This window comes from Populus trichocarpa, chromosome 2 (assembly GCF_000002775.5).
Source record: "Populus trichocarpa isolate Nisqually-1 chromosome 2, P.trichocarpa_v4.1, whole genome shotgun sequence".
Classification (NCBI taxonomy): domain Eukaryota; kingdom Viridiplantae; phylum Streptophyta; class Magnoliopsida; order Malpighiales; family Salicaceae; genus Populus; species Populus trichocarpa.
This window is the reverse complement of record NC_037286.2, coordinates 897,323-912,949: the sequence shown is the minus strand read 5'-3', so window position 1 is coordinate 912,949 and position 15,627 is coordinate 897,323. Positions and strand designations below refer to the sequence as shown.

The 15,627-nt window shown below is 33.9% G+C and overlaps 3 protein-coding genes across 3 annotated transcripts; 2 read left to right on the top strand and 1 right to left on the bottom strand.

Annotated features, from left to right (window-relative positions):
- The first annotated feature begins 1,712 nt into the window (after positions 1-1,712).
- Positions 1,713-3,764, top strand: LOC7490611 (pentatricopeptide repeat-containing protein At5g40410, mitochondrial). The gene has a single exon (XM_002301903.4). It carries the CDS (start codon positions 1,812-1,814, stop codon positions 3,672-3,674), a length of 1,863 nt encoding a protein of 620 aa, XP_002301939.4. The 5' UTR covers positions 1,713-1,811; the 3' UTR covers positions 3,675-3,764.
- Positions 3,765-8,004: 4,240 nt separating this feature from the next.
- LOC7496892 (uncharacterized) lies at positions 8,005-9,393 on the top strand. The gene is made up of 3 exons (XM_002301902.4): positions 8,005-8,336; positions 8,432-8,696; positions 8,837-9,393. The coding sequence occupies exons 1-3, from the start codon at positions 8,207-8,209 to the stop codon at positions 9,057-9,059; spliced, it is 618 nt and encodes a 205-aa protein (XP_002301938.2). The 5' UTR covers positions 8,005-8,206; the 3' UTR covers positions 9,060-9,393.
- Positions 9,394-13,825: 4,432 nt separating this feature from the next.
- On the bottom strand, positions 13,826-15,305 carry LOC7490610 (F-box protein SKIP23). The gene has a single exon (XM_002300638.4). It carries the CDS (start codon positions 15,213-15,215, stop codon positions 14,034-14,036), a length of 1,182 nt encoding a protein of 393 aa, XP_002300674.2. The 5' UTR covers positions 15,216-15,305; the 3' UTR covers positions 13,826-14,033.
- Positions 15,306-15,627: the final 322 nt, after the last annotated feature.

The window sequence follows — 15,627 nt, the reverse complement described above, 5'->3', positions numbered from 1 at the left end:
CAAAGTGATTGAGCCCTAAATATGCTTAAGCAAATGAAAGAATAGAATATGCCCAGTTGATAAAATAAAAAAAATAAATATTCACCCTCAAGCAAATGAAAGAATAGAATATGCCCAGTTGATAAAATAAAAAAATAAATATTCATCCTTAGATCTCAAAAATAGGACTTCTTTAGGTGTTGAAAAACTTGTTAATGCACGTCAGAAAGTTTAAAATTTGTGATTGATTTATTGATTTGAATGCCACCTAACATGAACAAATGAAGATTTTAGACCATGGGAGTGGCATCTGGTGCAGCACAGTGCATGCATTATGCTATTCGCCGGCATTGGAATAATTCGGTTTTTTTTTTTTAAAAAAAAAAGTTTTTTAAATTAATTAAATTTTTTTTTAAAATTAATATTTTTTTAATACTTTCAAATCATTTTAATGTATTTATGTGAAAAATAATTATTTTTTTTAAACAAATTATTTTAATATATTTTTAAATAAAAAATACTTTAAAAAACAACCATAATCACGGCCTGTCCAAGTATTATCATCGAGTGCTTAGATTAATTTTTATATGGGAGGAAGTGATTTGAACATGTTACTTCCCAAGTAAATTAATTATGAGCTCGATCTAGAAAATGGTAATTACGAAACTTAATGTTCAAAAATAATTAAGCTATTTAATTTTTATATTTGTTTGGTATCTCAGAAAATTGAGAGTTTTTATGTATATTTTCATTACATGTTAACCACTAAGTTTGAATTTGACAATATGGTGCATGATATTTTTTAAAAATTATTTTTTTAATTGAAAATATATCTTAAAAAAATATTTATAAAATCATTAATATGATATTTTAAATGAAAAATATTTTAAAAAACTTTAGAAAACAGATTGAATTACATTACTTAAAACATATTAAAAAACACTCAACTTGTCTCTCCCTGTCTCTTGAAAAATTGTAAAGGAACCGCATCGTTATATATTACTTAATTGAATAATTCTACATTGTATTCTTATATAATATTAAATCATCCAATTTATTCTTCTGACAAATTTTTTATTTAAATTGATAAAATTGTATTTTTATTTTAAAATTTTTATCGAATTGTTCAAAGATATAAAAAAAATCGATTGATTTTCTCAAATTATTTTTTAAAAAATTCAAGATTATCAAAATTTCTTAACCACTAATATTTTTAGAAACAAGAATTTCAATTCTTTTGGAAAAATTAAAACATATCTTTATATAGCTCATGGAAAATTTCAAAATCCGAAGATACAATTACGTAAATATAAATTAGAAAACTTGATAAAAAAAACATATTAAAAAATTAAATATTATATAAAAATATAATAAACACAATTTAAAATACCGTAATATATTAAAGATTTATCCATTTATATAATAACAAGCCAAGTCATTTTCTCAAAAACATATAACAAATCTAAATGGCATATATATGTGTGTGGACAGGCATCTTTTGTTAATTTTCATACATCAAAAATAAATTATTTTTTAATTAAATAATAAGTAAATCATTTATGGAAATTGGGTATCAAGGAAGTCATTTATGGAAAGTAGGAAGAGAAATTATCCAAGAACAATGTATAAACAAACTATCATCACCATAGATGAAACGGGCCTAAGCTGATAAGGCCTGAGGGCCCACTATAAATACATATATATGGGCTAAACGTTTGGGCCCTAATATAAACCACTCTCTTGTCCTGTCAACGAAGGACATGCCGCCTTCAGGCTTCAACGTGATCACATCAACTGGGCTCTAATGGCTATGAGAGTTTGAGATATGGCAGATGATAATGCTAATTCCTTACATGCAAAGAGCTTCAAAACTCTTGATTCTACACAAATTTATAAGCTCAATAAGGCTTTACAATTCTTTTGCTTCACAATTGTCTCCCACGTTTCACGCCTTTTCAAATGTAGACTCCCTTGTTTCAGCTCTAATCACTGCTATAAGCACTTGCAGTTCCATCTCTTATTGCAGGGCACTTCACTGTCGAGTAATCAAGTCTGTGAATTATAATCATGGGTTCATTGGCGATCAACTGGTGTCTAGTTATGTTGAATTGGGATGTACAAAAGATGCACTTGAGTTGTTCGATGAATTGCCTGACAAGGACTTGGTCTCCTGGAATTCTTTGATTTCTGGGTTTTCTCGACGGGCGGATTTGGGAATTTGCTTGGGTTTGCTTTTCAGGATGAGATTTGAAATGGGTTTGAAACCTAATGAAGTTACGGTTATACCTGTAGTTTCAGCTTGTGCTGGTGTTGGAGAACTTGATGTGGGCAAGTGCATTCACGGGATTGCAGTGAAATCGGGCATGCTTTTGGAGGTTAAAGTTGTTAATTCTCTTATTAACTTGTATGGAAAGTGTGGATGTTTGGAGGCGGCTTGTTGCTTGTTCGAAGGAATGTCAGTGCAAAGTTTAGTGTCATGGAATTCAATGGTTGCAGTTCATGTTCACATGGGATTGGCTGAGAAAGGGATTGGTTATTTTATTATGATGAGGAGAGCTGGAATTAACTCTGATCAAGCCACTGTAGTGAGCTTGCTTCTAGCGTGTGAAAATTTAGGTGTGAGGAAACTGGCAGAGGCTGTTCATGGTTATATCTTGAACGGTGGTCTTGATGGGAATTTAGCAATTGCAACTGCATTGTTGGATTTGTATGCTAAATTAGGTACTTTGAGTGATTCATGCAAGGTCTTCGGAGGGATGATTAATCCGGATGCAGTGGCTTGGACTGCCATGCTATCGAGTTATGCTATGCATGGGCGTGGGCGAGAAGCCATAGAACATTTTGAGCTAATGGTTAGAGAAGGTGTGGTGCCTGATCATGTTACGTTCACTCACTTGCTGAGTGCTTGTAGCCATTCAGGACTAGTGGAGGAGGGTAAAAATTACTTTAAGATTATGTATGAAGTTTATGGAGTTGAGCTAAGAGTGGAACATTATTCATGCATGGTTGATCTTTTAGGTCGCTCTGGACATCTGAATGATGCTTATAAGCTAATCAAAAGCATGCCAATGGAGCCAAATTCTGGTGTGTGGGGAGCTCTTATTGGTGCATGCAGGGTTCGTGGTAATATTGAACTTGGGAAGGAAGTTGCCGAGCGATTGTTTTCTTTAGACCCATCAGACTCTAGAAATTATATCACGTTGTCAAATATGTATTCTGCAGCTGGTCAATGGAGGGATGCTTCAAAGGTGAGGGCTTTGATGAAGGAAAGGGTCCTGATCAGGAATCCTGGATGCAGTTATATTGAGCACGGGAACAAAATACACTGCTTTGTAATGGGTGATCAATCTCACCCTGACACAGAACAAATATATAACAAGTTGGAAGAACTCGTTAGAAAGAATCGGGAAGTTGGATTTGCGTCAAAAACAGAATATGTTCTACATGATGTGGATGAGGAAGTGAAAGAAGATTTGATCAATAAGCACAGTGAGAAGTTAGCCATTGCCTTTGGACTTTTGGTGACTAATGCTGGTATGCCATTAATTATTACAAAGAACATTAGGATATGTGGTGATTGCCATGGCTTTGCAAAGCTCATATCATTGATTGAGAAGCGTACAATCATTATTAGAGATACAAAGCGATTTCACCATTTCACAAATGGATTATGCTCTTGTGGAGATTACTGGTAAGCAAATCCTCAACCCGTGATATCGTGGTGCAAACTTCACTGTTTCACAATTGGTATTTATGGCTTGATAAGAGCAATCTGATTTCATTGATTTTTGTTGTCAGAGTATTTGTTTCATTATAGTTAAACGATTCATTAGCTCACCAGAAAGGCAAAACTGAATCCAACCCACTTGAATTAATGGTACTTCTTTTTACCAACAAAAAAAAAAAAGGAAAAAAAAGTTTTGTTACATGGCTAAGCCATGATAGTCTTTTTTTTTTTTCTCTCGACTAGTAGAATGGCTTGGCTCGAGTCTTGGAGAATTGAGGTCGAACACCAACAGCATTACTACTACTTCTTCTTTAAGAATGTAATTTTTTTAAGCTTCTCGATCAAGAGATTTTATATCGTTAAGTTATTATACGTTGAAATTTTTTTGCTATCTTTTAATTAGCGGTAAATCCGTATTAGGGTTTTAATGTGCCCAAGAGTCCACCCTCCTTGTTATGCATCCTCAGTGACATAAAACTTACAAATATAGTAAAACCTGATACGATCGAGAGAGTTAATTTGGGATAAGATTTGGGTTATAAATTGAAAAAAATATTTTTTTATTTTTTTAAAAAATAAAATAATATTTTTTTAATTAAAAAAAATTAAAAATCATTCATGCAAGGATTTTGATAGAATAAATCTAAAAGGTTTTACAACTATGGTATAAGTCTATAAGAAACTATTTTCTATACACACACACACACACAACTTGGGAGAAAACTCATTTTTATGATTTGATGTTTGTTTGATAATATATAAAAAAAAATAATTCGTCTAAATTTTTTAAATTTTTTCCGATAATTTTTACATTTTCAAATCATCAATCCTAAAAAATTATCATTTTACAAGATCATCTGCGGACGCCATGTGAGTGAGAGAGAGGGGCCATGGAAGCAGTACTGTCAATGAGTTGACTTTTTACTGTTTAAACGACCATTTATTACGGCACCATAAGATTAGTAACAATCAACATAACGGGAAAGCGAAGATAATTAATTAGCTTCGTAAAGTTGATGTTAAAGATCATACCCATACAAGGGACCGGCCTCATGCAACTTTTAATGTTTTTTTTTTGGAGTGCGATGGTTTTTTTATATTTCTTTTTTAAAATGTAATTATTTTAAAAAAATATTAAATTGATTTTTTTAATATTTTTTAATGATTTTAATGGGTTGATATTAAAAATATAAAAAAATATATTTTAATATATTTCAAATAAAAAAACACTTTTAAAAAGTATTATGTATCACAATATCAAATAAATACTAAGATGCTATTTGTTTAGGTGGCTAGGTTGTACTTTTTAAAAAAATTAAAAAATTAATTTGCTTTAAATTAATTTTTTATATGTTTTTTTATTTTTTTATATGTTGATATTTAAAATAAATTTTAAAAAATTAAAAAAAATTATTTTAATATATTTTTAAATACAAAATATTTTAAAAAATAACTACTAATTAATATAAAAATACTGCCCTGACGAAGAGGGATGATTACGATGTCCGCGTGACTGTAAGTCTAGGATTGGTGGATAATTTGTTTAAAATTTGATTTTGATGGCGAAACCATTACCTTCCAGACAGATTTTTGTAATATAAAAAAAAAAGAATCATATAATCTTTCGGGTAAGGCTATATTCTAATCAAGAAAGGAAACTTCCCCACAGATAGATTCCTTCAAAAGGAGAGCAGAATCACCGTCCCTTTTCATCTCCGAGGCGTGCTCAGATTTATTGTCTTCAGCTAGCTCATGGTTTTCTTGAAACGCTGTCCTGTTAGCTTACCATATCCATGAATGTCAACCATTTACACTTGAGATTTTTCTCCTTTTCCAACCTCGAAAGTTTTCTCATTCAACCATTGATCTTGATTCTAAGCTTGACCTCCGATCCACAGCTTATCGACCACCCAGACATCGATCGGGTGCCAATCACAATGAGTTGAAATTTGGAATCCAGATTCCAAGTCATAGTAGGTTCCGCATGATTATTTTTCTAATGGAGAAAAACCACCATCCATCCACCAGCGTTATCCTTCTATTGCACGTACCCTTTTTTTCTCTAACGTCTATTTAATACATTATCGTTTACCACATCAATGCCTTCAACTTCAACTGCCTACGTTGCGTGATCGAGCAAGCTAATATTTATTTGTTTGAAACTTGTTGTTTTCGGCCATGTCTATCCACCTAGAGCGAGAATCTCATGGATCCCACCATTGAAGTAACTTCCAATGCTGGCTTGAGGTCCCTTCTCCATCATTTATGACCAGCACATTACGTAGTGGACCAGAGAAAGAAATCGCAACATTATTTTATATAATCTGTTTATCTCTCATATTTCAATGGATCTTGAGTAGATTACCATGTCTAAACAGGAAAAATAAAAAAAAAAATTACCGTAGCACTTCCTGGAAAAAATTAACTATGGTGGAAAATTTTATGGTGTTAGAGCTATAGCTAGCATCTTATTAGTTATTTTATAAAACTTTCTTTGAAGAGAAAGATCAATATAAAAATAAGAGGGACACTGAAATTTAAAAGTGATAAGAATATTTTTACCTATATATCACTGGTTATAGCTCGAGCATCATAAAATTTCTCGTAACCAATTGACAATTGAAAATAAATTGATAGAATAATTAAAAATTATTAGTCACGTACAGAGCCCGCTTAAGTTTTACATATCATTTTATACGAGTATTAACAAAATATCACTACATAGCAAAGTTATTTAACTTGACTTACCTATGATTCAATCTAAAACTCAAATAATGGATTAGGTGGATTAACCCATAACAATCTAAAATAACATCATTTTAATATTTAAAAATATAATATAATAAAATTATTTAAAAAAATAGTTGAATATAGTTTTGACAATATAAGAAGTGAATCTACCAACTCAATTGAGTTTGATAAAATGAATTTTCACTGTTTAATTTAAAATTTGACCTGATCAAATGACAGACTACCGAATTGACTAGCCAGGTCAAATTAAATTTAACAACATTGCTAAATAGGATTCTTTTCTGTACAATTCAAATTTGAACCAACCGAAGATTTTTTGGTAACATTAGAAGCAGCCGGAGTTAGAAATTCCCGTTTCGTTGTCGTTTTTGTTGTTGGGATGATGCATTGTTTGAGCCAATCCACACAGTGCTTCAATCATACTAAAAGCCAATTTGGATTTATTCAGCAGCTAGCGGTGTTTCTAGAGAAATCAATGCATGCAGATGGATGTAAGTTATGGCAGCCGGTCCATCGTGGGTCCAGATGTGCTTGGCCATGAAAGCATAGTATGGTCTCCTTTGGTACAAATGGAGGAGGTTATTGATATTCAAAACCAGATTTAACAATATTATCTGATCCAATTGCAAAATCCATGTTGTGCTTATGAGAGAGAGAGTTTACTGCATCCTCGGAGAGGGACGACTCTCGGACGCTTAATCTAATTGGTATATGAGTTTACTTTTATACTGCCATTCAAGGTTGGTGTTTTTGAAGATATTATAAAAAATTAATTCATTTACGATGTATTGGTTTAAATATAAACAACCTGTTTAAAACTTGATGATAAAAAAAATTAATTTAGATGCGGTTAGTTTCAATGTCCAAGTCATGCCGTGGGGATAAAAAAATTAAACATTAAAAAATATACAGAATTCACATATTTCTTGGCATAATTATTAAATCCAAAAATATTTTTGGTTCAATTTTTTCTAAGAAATTAAAACAATATTATTGTGATTTTTTTAAAAAGATAATAATAAATTGATGGTCGGGCTTTGACTATGTCATCGGGTCAACTAATATTTATATATATATATTTTCAATTTAATCTTTATGTTAACTAAGTCATGTGTTAACCAGTCTGGGTACTACGAGTTTTATAATTATAATTTAGATATTCACTAAAAATAATCTTGAATTTTGACATACAAAATCTTATGCAAAAAATTCGAACTATGACAAGAGGAGAAAGGAATAACAACATACCATAAAAAGGCTAAAGTGGCTCGTCCTATTCGTGGCTACTTCATCTTAGAATCTTCAACTCAATACAATGTGCTGTTAAAAAAACAAAGAAATCCATCTAAATCCTTGCCCCCTTCACACATAGTTGGTTTGTCACACTAATAAAGTTGAGATCCCTCAAGTTCATGCTTGACACATCTGTTAATCATGGTCCTAACACCCTCTTAACCACACAAAACATGTCTTGGTTAACCGGACCACATGACCCATCCAAAACGCAGATGTGCCCGAAAGGGTTCCATACGTGTCAGTCATACGTGACCGAGCCAAGTCAGGCTCGGTTCAATCCCAATGCAAATATGGGAAGATGCTATAGAATATTCCCACTTTCTGTGAGTCTTCCCATAATGCCAACAATTACGGATAAGTCCCCACCTTGAATTTTTTACCCGATATAAACTTTCCTTGCCCTTTCTCTTTATCGCTACGCCTTCCCTCTCGAACCAAGAAAGAAACTTCCTCATGGCTTCGCCTTCAACTCTCACGCGTTCTGAGCAAGAAAATCTCCTAGAAAAACTTGGTGTTTTCAAGATTCAAGGCCGTGATAAACATGGCCGTAAGGTTCTTCTCATCATTGGCAAACTCTTCCCTGGTAAGCAGTTCTTGTTTACCTAATAAAGATGTGTTCTTTATTTTTGTTGTTTTGATTGTTCAAGACCAAGTAGCTTTTTTCTCTTGTGGTTTTAGCTCGAGCGGTGAGCAGTGAGGTGTTGAAGAAATACCTGGAGGAGAAAATATATCCAAAATTAGAAGAGAAGGCATTTTCTGTGGTGTATGTACACACAGATGTTCAAAGGAGTGAGAATTTCCCTGGGATTTCAACCCTTCGATCTATTTATGATGATATTCCAATGAACGTCAAGAGTCATCTTGAATCTGTTTACTTTTTGCATCCGGGACTCCAAGCCAGACTCTTCCTTGCCACCTTTGGTCGTTTTCTCTTCAGTGGAGGGTAAGATTCATGCCCTTTTGGGGTCCCATTCGAGCCCTCTCGACCAACCTCCACTCAGTGATTAAATCTGGGATGTAATTAATTAGTGGTTGGTAGGTGTTAATTGTTGGGTTAATTTTTGTTGTCTCAACTCTTAACAGGTTATACTCGAAGCTGAAATACGTGACGAGGATGGAGTTTTTGTGGGACCATGTGAGGAGGAATGAGATTGGGATACCGGAATTCGCTTATGATCACGACGAAGAGCTGGAGTACCGTCCGATGATGGATTATGGATTAGAGAGTGATCATCCTAGAGTCTACGGTGGGCCATCAATGGATAATAATCCACTTTCATTGTATTCAATGCGATGCATTGCGTAGTATAGGATGTGTTTGGCCTTTCTTTCTCTGTATAAAAAATAGGGGTGGAATGTCGTATTCGTTCTGGCTTTTAGGAGGTTTCTGTAGTCTGTACACTTTGTAGATAGGGTGCTGTGTTCTTGGCAAGATGAGCTAATGAAGTTGACTCTATGGAAAAGGATAAGGTGGTGAGTTAGTTTAGGCCCAGTAGATGCTTAGCCCATAGAGTGTCTTTGGCTTGAATTCAGAAAATCTATGATTAAAAAAGTAATTCTAATTCGGCTCGAGTTTGTAGTAATATTACCTCAATTTAATGATACGGTTGATACAGTCGAGAGCTGTATATTTAGTGATATGATTGATGTTGTCAAATTCGGCTGGATTAATATCATCGAGTGAAAAAAATGATATTTTAATAAAAATAACTTGGGATGACGTTATAATAAATAAATAGACTCGAAGATTTAATGATCCGATTGTTTTTTCCTCGGATGGGGTCCTTCTGTGGTCACTTCTTGGATCGATATAATGATTATAGTTTTGAAAGGGAAAGTTGAAGAAGTCCATTCTGCTTTTAACCACCGCATGACCAATCAGTGCAATACAAATTACATATATCAGTAAATTTGCCTTCTTTATTCAGTCAAATTCAACGAATATGGGCTACAAAGGGGGATTTTTTACAATAAATATTGTCACTTTACCAGTTGCTTTCAAGTCATTATAAATGTTCAATTCAAAAGGTCTCTTGTTTGAATTTTGGGACCAACATTATTGACATGTTATTAAGATTGCTTTGACAATACCTAGAAGCTGAATGGAAGATACTGGATCAGTGGTATGCGTTGTGTTGCGTATCAAAAAAAAATAATCTGAACGTAAAAATCATTTCAATAAAATTTAAATCAAATAATGATTTATAAAATTAACATGTTGAATTTGTATTTAGGATCACAAGACTATGATAACCTCGTGAAAAGTAAAAAAATAATTATAATATTTAATTCACAATCAATCAAATATTAAAATATAAAATTGAAAACAAGATTCAATAAAAAATGATAAAAAATTAACTCGAGTCAATCTAGATTATGAGACGGTAATAACCTCATTAAAAGAAAATCTAAACAAGTTACAAAGTTTAATTTTTTTGATTAACTCGGTGTTGAATGATGCAATTAAAAAAACATTAATTAAAGAAAATCTCGAGTCAATCGAACTACCCTGTGACCCAAGTCATGGGATTGTAATAACCTTGTAGAAAGTAAATCAGAAATCAAGTATGAATCATAATTCCTAATCAACCGAAAATTAAAAGATAAAATTAAAAAAAAATCATTTAAAAATTTTTTTGAATCAACTTAAGTTAAACTTTCAAACCCGTGAAACCGAGATAACTCTATAAGAAAAATGAAACATATTATAAAACTCAATTTTAATCAACCCAATATTAAATAACAAAACTAAAAAAAATATTCAATTAAAAATAAAATAAAAAACTTGAGTCAACCGGATTATTTTGTAAAACTCGTGACCCTGATTATAAGAATAAATTGACTTCATAAAAATTAAATTAAAACAAGCTATAAAACTTAATTCATAACAAATATAATATTGAAGAATAAAATTAAAATTAAAATTAATTAAATTAATAATAATAATTGTTCCAATGAACAATGATTTGTGAAAAGGGTAAAAGTGAATTACCCTTTTTTTTTTTTAATTTATGTTAATTTTTAAGAATCATAAAAAAAAAATTAATTTGTTTAAGTTACTTTTTTTTTTAGTATCAGATATAACGGATTTTGAGTGAAAGCAATATATATATATATATCAGTAGCAAATTAGGTGGAAAGCAGGCCGTTGCAAACACGAAGTCCATATACCGAAAAAGAAAGATTCAGAACCCAAAATCCCCACAAGTTGCAGAACAGGAGAAAGGAAGTCCAATACTAAAGGGCTTCCGAACTTGGGCCGAAATGCTACTGCTAGCCTGTCCAGTCTCAGAGATTAATCCGCAGGCGGAAGGGACTGGCGAAATCCGTATGAAATGGGGATACGTTGTTGTCACAGGAAATCTATAAATATAGGAACCCTGGCTGCGAGTCTTGCACAACAAATTCTGGGTGAGCGTTGTTTCAAGAATTCTCCTAGTTTTCTTTCAAGACTTCGTATTCCCGAGAAATCAGTGGCTACAATGGGGAATTTCTTAGCCTTACCACTGATCTCTGATGAATGTTTCTGCAACAAAAGTAATCTTGAACTACCTGCAGAAGACAGTGTTATGGTTAAGCTACTGCCACCCCAGAAGTTATTCAACAAGGCAAGTAATCATAAACTAACCGTAGCTCAAGTTGAAGTAGGCGATGACACTGTACTGCTACCACCCCAACCATGCAAGATGGAAGATCACTATGAATCAGTTGAACCTCGCGAATTTACTGAATCTCTACTTGAAGAAAGCGATGGCAAGGTACTGCTCCCACATCAACTGTTCGAGAAAGCAAGTAACTGTGAATCTGTTGAAGCTCACAATCACAAACAAACTGAAGCTCAAGTTGAAGAAGGCAAAGCCACAGTACCGCTCCCAACAAAACCATGCAAGTCGGGAAAAAACTGTGAATCAGTTGAAACTCACGAATTTACTAAAGCTCAACTTGAAGAATGGATTAGCACTCTACTGCTCCCACGCCAACTGTTTGAGGAAGCAAGTAACTGTGAGTCTGTTGAAGATCACAAACAAACTGAAGCTCAAGTTGAAGAACACGCGAATGCTCCATCGCTCCCACACCAGGTATTAAAGAAAGCAAATAACTGGGAATCAGTGGAAGCTCACAAACAAACCGAAAAGAAAGTTGAAGAATGCCCTCCTGCTCCACTGCTCCTGCATCAATTATTCAAGAAAGAAAATAACGTTGAACTAGTCGAAGCTCCCAAGCAAACTGAAGCTCATGCTGGAAAACGCTTTCCAGGTATACTGCTTCCCCATGAATTTTTCCAGAAATCAAATATGGTTACGGATTAGAGAGCAGTCACCCTAAAGCATGCAGCAGACCCTTGTGGACGATCCAGAGTCATTGTACTTCTTAGAGAGGAATCACTCAATGCTATTTTTGCAGTTAATCCAATTCTTTTTTTGTCGGTGTTCTATTAAAGTCAAACTTTTCCGGGTATGAATTAGGGGATGAAGACAACTATTTTGCTACCATAATTGAAACGATCTTAGTCTATCCAGAAAAATTAAATACCGACTCTGCTTTTTCTCCTTTTTCTTTGTATATCTAATTTCTACTCATCCAATTCGTTACTTTTTTTTTCCTTTTTTTTTTATTATTAGAGGACAATCCATTAGCTTAGTTGAGATGAGAAATGCAGAATAAAAGTTATGAAACCTAAACTCTAAACCCCCACCCCACACCTCTTTCTCTTCTCCCAGCAGCCAAACAGATGGCAAGGGAGAAAGACGAGACAGAATAAGAGGTAATAGGCCTAGGTTTGGGTTAGATATTTCTATATATTACAAGGAAGCAGAAGATTTCAGGCACTCATCAGGAATAAGACTTAACTCTTCTGTACAGTAACAGAACGCAAATCAAGAAACAGCGTTTGATCCACAAAGTGACCTCCAGGCATACATGCACAAAAGCACACCTTATTCCAATGAAAAGAAACTCAGCATCTTTTCCCAAGAAAAGCTACATAGCTAAAGAAACTATACGACAATCAAGGTCTCCGCTAACATGTTGAGCAACCATTCAAGCTAAAACATATAATGGTTATAAACAACAAATCACTTGTGGGCAAGAAAAGGTATGCCACGGCCCACCTTCCCACATTCACCAGTTGCATCAAGTGAGTGAATAGATAGCTATCAATATATTTAATAAAAGATCTTATTTCTTCCCACACTTAATACCTTTAGACATTCAGACGATCGTAGAAAGCTTACTGAAAAAGAAACACAACTGTAAGAACACTTGGTAGGGGACAATGAAATCGATCCAAAACTGTGCTCACCCACAACACCAAATTAGCCAAAACTCGTCACTGTGCAAACACATATCAAGGGCAAAAACAAAAAATTAGATACATGTACCTTCTTCTGCCAAAGAACTTTGGTAGTAACAGGACCCTGATCCAATTTGCAAGAATTTTAGTTTGGCTGTTTTGCATTGTTAAGTTTGTAACTGTAAGATGTCAAACTCTCTAGCACATCCAGCTGCCAGGCACATATCATCTATCCAGCAACATACCATGATCCAAAAACTGCAGAATCGGACTGATTTCCACAAATTCTGGCACTAAATCCAGGAATCAATTGAGAAAACAAGATAATGCATATCCATCCTAGTATTTTAAGTCGACCCATTTAGCACTTAGATGCATTGTCCATTCATTGAACACCAAATGGAGATGTTTATTTTCAATCTACAATTATCACTTCTAGACACGGATGATTACTTGTCAAATTGCAATTAAAGATGTATTTCACTTGCATCTTTGCCCAAGTAGAAATGGGCTGTTAACCTAAAACATATAGTGTGTGTACCTAGAAGCCATCCATACCTAGAAAGAAAACAAGAATATTTCCAGCCATGCACATTTCCCATTTGCATCAAATACACGAATAACTGTTTTAAGGTATCTACATAAAAAAGTCCATATTTGTCACAATAATACAGTAATACCTTCTATGATCTTTGAAAACGGGTCTAGATCTGTTAAATACAGAACATGGCAGAACACTAATAGAAAGAATAGCAACATACCAATGCAAGGTAAGATCATTAATTAAGCTTCATAGAAGCCTGGAATTAACAAGCCAAGAGATGAAATCACACACTGTTACAAATAAGGTCATGAGCATATGGAGTCATAATTTACAGCGAAAAACACCCTTCTTCTGCAAGGAACTATTCGAGCAGAGGAACTAATTACACATTTTACATTGACACAATCAAGACAAACACTTGTACTTACATCATGCATCCAGAATTAGTATGGATTGGGCGAAATCCAAAGTGGTGGAGGCCATTGCAACCGCGAATAAGAATTCCGCGGATAACAAGGCAATGGTTCAATGCTTCCATCCGATAATTTGAAAATGCCCAAATCATGTTCTCCAATATGACCATCATAATTATTTGCAGAGTAATCATCAGTGTAATATATACAGTCCCCCATACATCCTGACAAACCCGAAGCAGATAACGCCAGCGAAGAATTCTCTCCAATGAACAACATCATATCACCCAAACTTGTCACCCTCTCCCACCTTGGTCCATTCAAGTCTAGCTTAAAAACTTCAAACCTCGCTGTTTTATAGATAAAAATATCAAACTCAACATCAAGATCCAAATACCTTGTAACTAATAACAACCCATCTCCCGAACTAACCAAATACTGCATATCACCACCAATTTGCCGTGGGGTTTCGATAAACGAAACCTTAGGTGAATTGCCATTAACATCACATACAACAATTTGGCCAGCCTTATTGACAGCATAAAATAATCCATTAAAATAAATAACATCTTCACTAAAAGAACGCGAATTCTCTACTATATTCCAACATTCATCTCCATTTTTACAGTAAGCCAAATCACCTGTTGAACAAAGAATTGCCATCGCCACGAAGAAATCTCCCTTCTTTTCCAAAGGGCTTGAAGACATAACAACTTTCTTTATAAACCCATCTCTCATTTGCCTCAAGCTAGCTGTATTACGCTCTCCCTGCGGATTAACAAGCAAATACTCTCGCCCCACATTGGCGTAATCGAAGCTAACAACATTAGGAAAACTAGATATCGCAGGCAAATGAATTTTTCTTCGTGTTAAGGGATTTATGACAAGAATTGAAGGAGAATCGTCTAGGATTATGAGCCAGCCATGAGAAGAACCACAGTGTTTTTTACGATGAGAGGCTTCTGGGAGGTTAAGGGAGTGGAATTTGTAGGTGGAGAGATTGAAGAAAGCACGGTAGGAAGATTGGTTTGATTGGGATTGAGGAAGCAGGAGCCATGGGAGTTGTGGAGGGAGGTGGTTGGGTGTCTTGGGGATCGAAGATTTCCATGCGTGGCAGACTGCTTGGAAATGGAGATAATCGGAGTAGATTGTGATTTTTTTCGAGATTATTTCGATTAATTCAGGTGGGAGTTGAGTCCAGTCTACGGCCATTTTACAAGGGAGAAGCTAAATGGTTCCCGGGGACGGGGAGAAAGAGGTCAGCGAACTTATAATGGTGGGGTGGGTTTCTTCTTTGGTAAATTTGGAATATTGCAATTTGGTATTGATAATTTAAAGTCTTTCAATATAATCCACATGTTTATTAATCCTAACCGAGTCAAACTAATAGAAAGTTGATCTAGTTCATTAATATTTTTTAAAAAAATTATAATAATTTTATTTTCAAAATAAAATTAATAAATTTTAACTAGATTGAAAATTAACTTGTGTTAATCAAGTGAATTAACTTTAAATTGACATAATTTTTATTTTTTAAATTAATTTTCACTTGAAAATATATTTATTTTTCAAATTATTTTTTTTAAATGTATTAAATTAATATTTTTAGAATTTAAAGAACTAC